We start from the raw sequence: 2,900 nt of genomic DNA, 5'->3' as shown, positions 1-2,900 counted from the left end.
TACCTGGGTGTGTTTCCCGTCATTGCTGTGTGCTTCTGTGTACCTGGGTGTGTTTCCCGTCATTGCTGTGTGCTTCTGTGTACCTGGGTGTGTTTGATGCCGTGGGTGGTTTGATAGATACAGCTTACGTTCTTCTGAGGATGCCAAATGTTTCCAAAGAAGTTTTAAAGTTCTTCTCCTCTTTTCTCTGTCTGACAGTCAGGGAAGCAATGCTGCTGCTGCTGCTGCTGGACAGCGTTCCATTTGGCTGGAAGATATTCACGATCTGACCGATGTCTTCAGGACAGATAACAAACCAGATCCTGCCAACTGGGAGTATAAATCTCTGTATCGTGGGGACATAGCAAGGTAGCCACTGTAGTCCCTGGCTTGGTGTTTCTTTCTTCCCTTCTTCCCCATCCTCCTCCTCCCTTCCCTTCTCCTTTTTTCTATTAGAAGTAGCATCTCCTTTGAACTCTCTCAGCACGGTCTCTCTCTCTCTCTCTCTCTCTCTCTCTCTCTCTCTCTCTCTCTCTCTCTCTCTCTCTCTCTCTCTCGGATTCTGTTGGACTCTGTTTGCCCACTGTTGAGTTGTATAGGCACATGGCTCTTCTATATTCTAAAGTGAACACTTTAGCTGGAAGGTCAGTTAGGGTTCATTTCATCACCGGCACACAGCATGGTGCCTGACCGAGTGGGTGCCCAGTAAATGTTTGTTCAGGAATGAATCTAAAAATACCGTATAGTAATTAGCTGCCGTAGGGTACCCAGGAACTGCGTGGTCTGATGTCCATGCCATCTGAAAAGTGGCAAGAGCATTTTTATTTATTCAGCCCCACACATATGCCACCTAACAAATGACATTTGGTGGTAATGCCTTTGTCACATCATTTCTAGCAGGCACCAGCAGAGAGTCATAAAAGTAGGGGGTGACATTTGCCTTAGTAATGAATTAGAACTCTTCTCTGTAATCTATCAAAAACATTTGGAAAAAAGTGTGTGGGGTGGTGCATTCCTTTAATTCCTGCTACTTGTGAGGCAGAGGCGTGATTGCCAGCCTGGGGGGAGCCTAGGCAACTTTAGGAGTCACCTGTCTCAAAGCAACAGCAGCAGCGAAACAAAATTTGAGTGTTTACTGACTCCCTGTAGACAGTTAGGACTTTGTAGGGAACTTGGGACATAAAGGACAAAGGTATGTCCCCTGCTCTCACTTCCCAGGTCTTGAAGATCAAAGCTATTAACCAGGCAGCTTAGCTCTGAGACCTTGGAAGTCAGTTTTCCTTTTTGTTTGTTTGGCGTCTGTTTTGAGCTCCCTCCATACCGCAGGCTGCCTTCACACTCACTGTGCAGCCATGAGCTGATAGCTCTTCTTTTTTTTTTTTATAGACCAGGCTGGCCTCGAACTCAGAAATCCGCCTGCTGATACCCCTTCTAAAACAGTTACTCTCCGTGTAGGAATGAGAATTCTTACACTCATGTACTCCTCTAGCATTTTACCACTGACATCCTTCATGCCTGAGTCCTTACGCACCTGTCCATCAGCCCATCATAGGTTTTTGATACATTTCAGAATGAGCCTCAGATAATACATTGCACATTGCCTCCTGAATATGTATATCAGTAAGTAGACTTGATTAGTTTTTTAGGGTTTTTCCCTTGTTTTAAAATTTACATACAGTTAATCTTGCACATTGACAAATACCTACACCTGTGTAATCGTGACCCCTATGACACCCATATGTTCTTCCATGGTCCCTTGGGTTCCAGTGGCATTTGTTGCTCTCAGGATTCCCATCCTGTGAGTCTTGTCTGCCCGAGTGTTGTAAGTGGGATTCCAGCATGCCTGGCTTTTTCACTCAGTGTGGTGTTTCTGACAGTCAGCATGTGGCATTTGTCAGAAATGTTGTCTCCTGTATTCGTCCATTTTATGGCCTTGCCGCTGTTTGTCATACATTCTCTGTTGATGGCCACCTGGATCCTTTCCAGTCTTTGGCTGCTGAGGATATGTGAGCACCGGCTTTGTGTAGACTATGTGCTTTATTTTCTCTGGGGTGAATACCTTGGAATAGAGTTGCCAGGTCACAGGGTCTGTCTGTGTTTAGATTTTTACATATGAGGTGAATGTGGAAAAAGAGTTAGGTCTCAGGATGTCCAGTTGTACATGGGGAACAAATATCTTGTCTCAATTTCTTTTTCTATCTAGGTACAAGAGAAAGGGAGACTCCTGCCTTGGTATCAATCCTAAGAAACAGTGTATATCTTGGGAAGGGGCTTCTGCAACAAAGAAGCACTCACACAGGCACCTGGAGCGCTATTTTACCAAGAAGAATGTGGGGTTAATGAGAATGGAGGGCATTGCTGTGTGTAGTAACCCCGAGCCTCCCTCCTCCGAGCCAGTCACATTCATCCCAGTGAAGGACTCTGCTGAGGCGGCTACTCCTGTTACATCATGGCTGAATCCCCTGGGGATTTATGATCAGTCTACCACACAGTGGTTACACGGACAGGGTCCAGCAGAGCAAGACTCAAAGCAGCCAGACTCACAACAGGACAGGGAGTGTGCTGCTCTCAAGGCTAGAGTGGAAGAGTTTAACAGAAGGGTTCGGGAGAATCCTCGGGACACGCAGCTATGGATGGCGTTTGTGGATTTCCAGGTAAATGTCACTGTCCTGGGCCTCTTACTTTGAAATGACATTTCTGATTTGGTGCTGACTCATTTATTCTGTAGTACTTTTTTGTCCATCCATCCATCCATCCATCCATCCATCCATCCATCCATCCAACCATTCATCTATCCAACCATTCATCTATGCATTCATCCATTTGTTGGTACTGGGAAGTGAACCCAGGATCTCGCATATACTTGCGTATATCAGTGTCTGCTACTGGTACCACCCCCTAACCCCCTCACCCCCACCCCC

General features: G+C 46.1%; 1 protein-coding gene across 2 annotated transcripts in view; it reads left to right on the top strand.

The window, feature by feature from the left end:
* Positions 1 to 2,900, top strand: part of Nrde2 (NRDE-2, necessary for RNA interference, domain containing) — a 34,992-nt gene that overhangs the window by 13,688 nt on the left and 18,404 nt on the right. For both annotated transcript variants that reach the window (XM_021201864.2, XM_021201863.2), the window contains exons 4-5: positions 199 to 348; positions 2,183 to 2,633. In XM_021201864.2, coding sequence (XP_021057523.1) covers positions 199 to 348; positions 2,183 to 2,633 — 601 coding nt within the window. The remainder of the gene's footprint in view (positions 1 to 198; positions 349 to 2,182; positions 2,634 to 2,900) is intronic.

Source organism: Mus pahari, chromosome 7 (genome assembly GCF_900095145.1).
Source record: "Mus pahari chromosome 7, PAHARI_EIJ_v1.1, whole genome shotgun sequence".
Lineage (NCBI taxonomy): Eukaryota > Metazoa > Chordata > Mammalia > Rodentia > Muridae > Mus > Mus pahari.
Note: the sequence above shows the minus strand (reverse complement) of the source record. Positions and strands in the feature narration are given on the sequence as shown.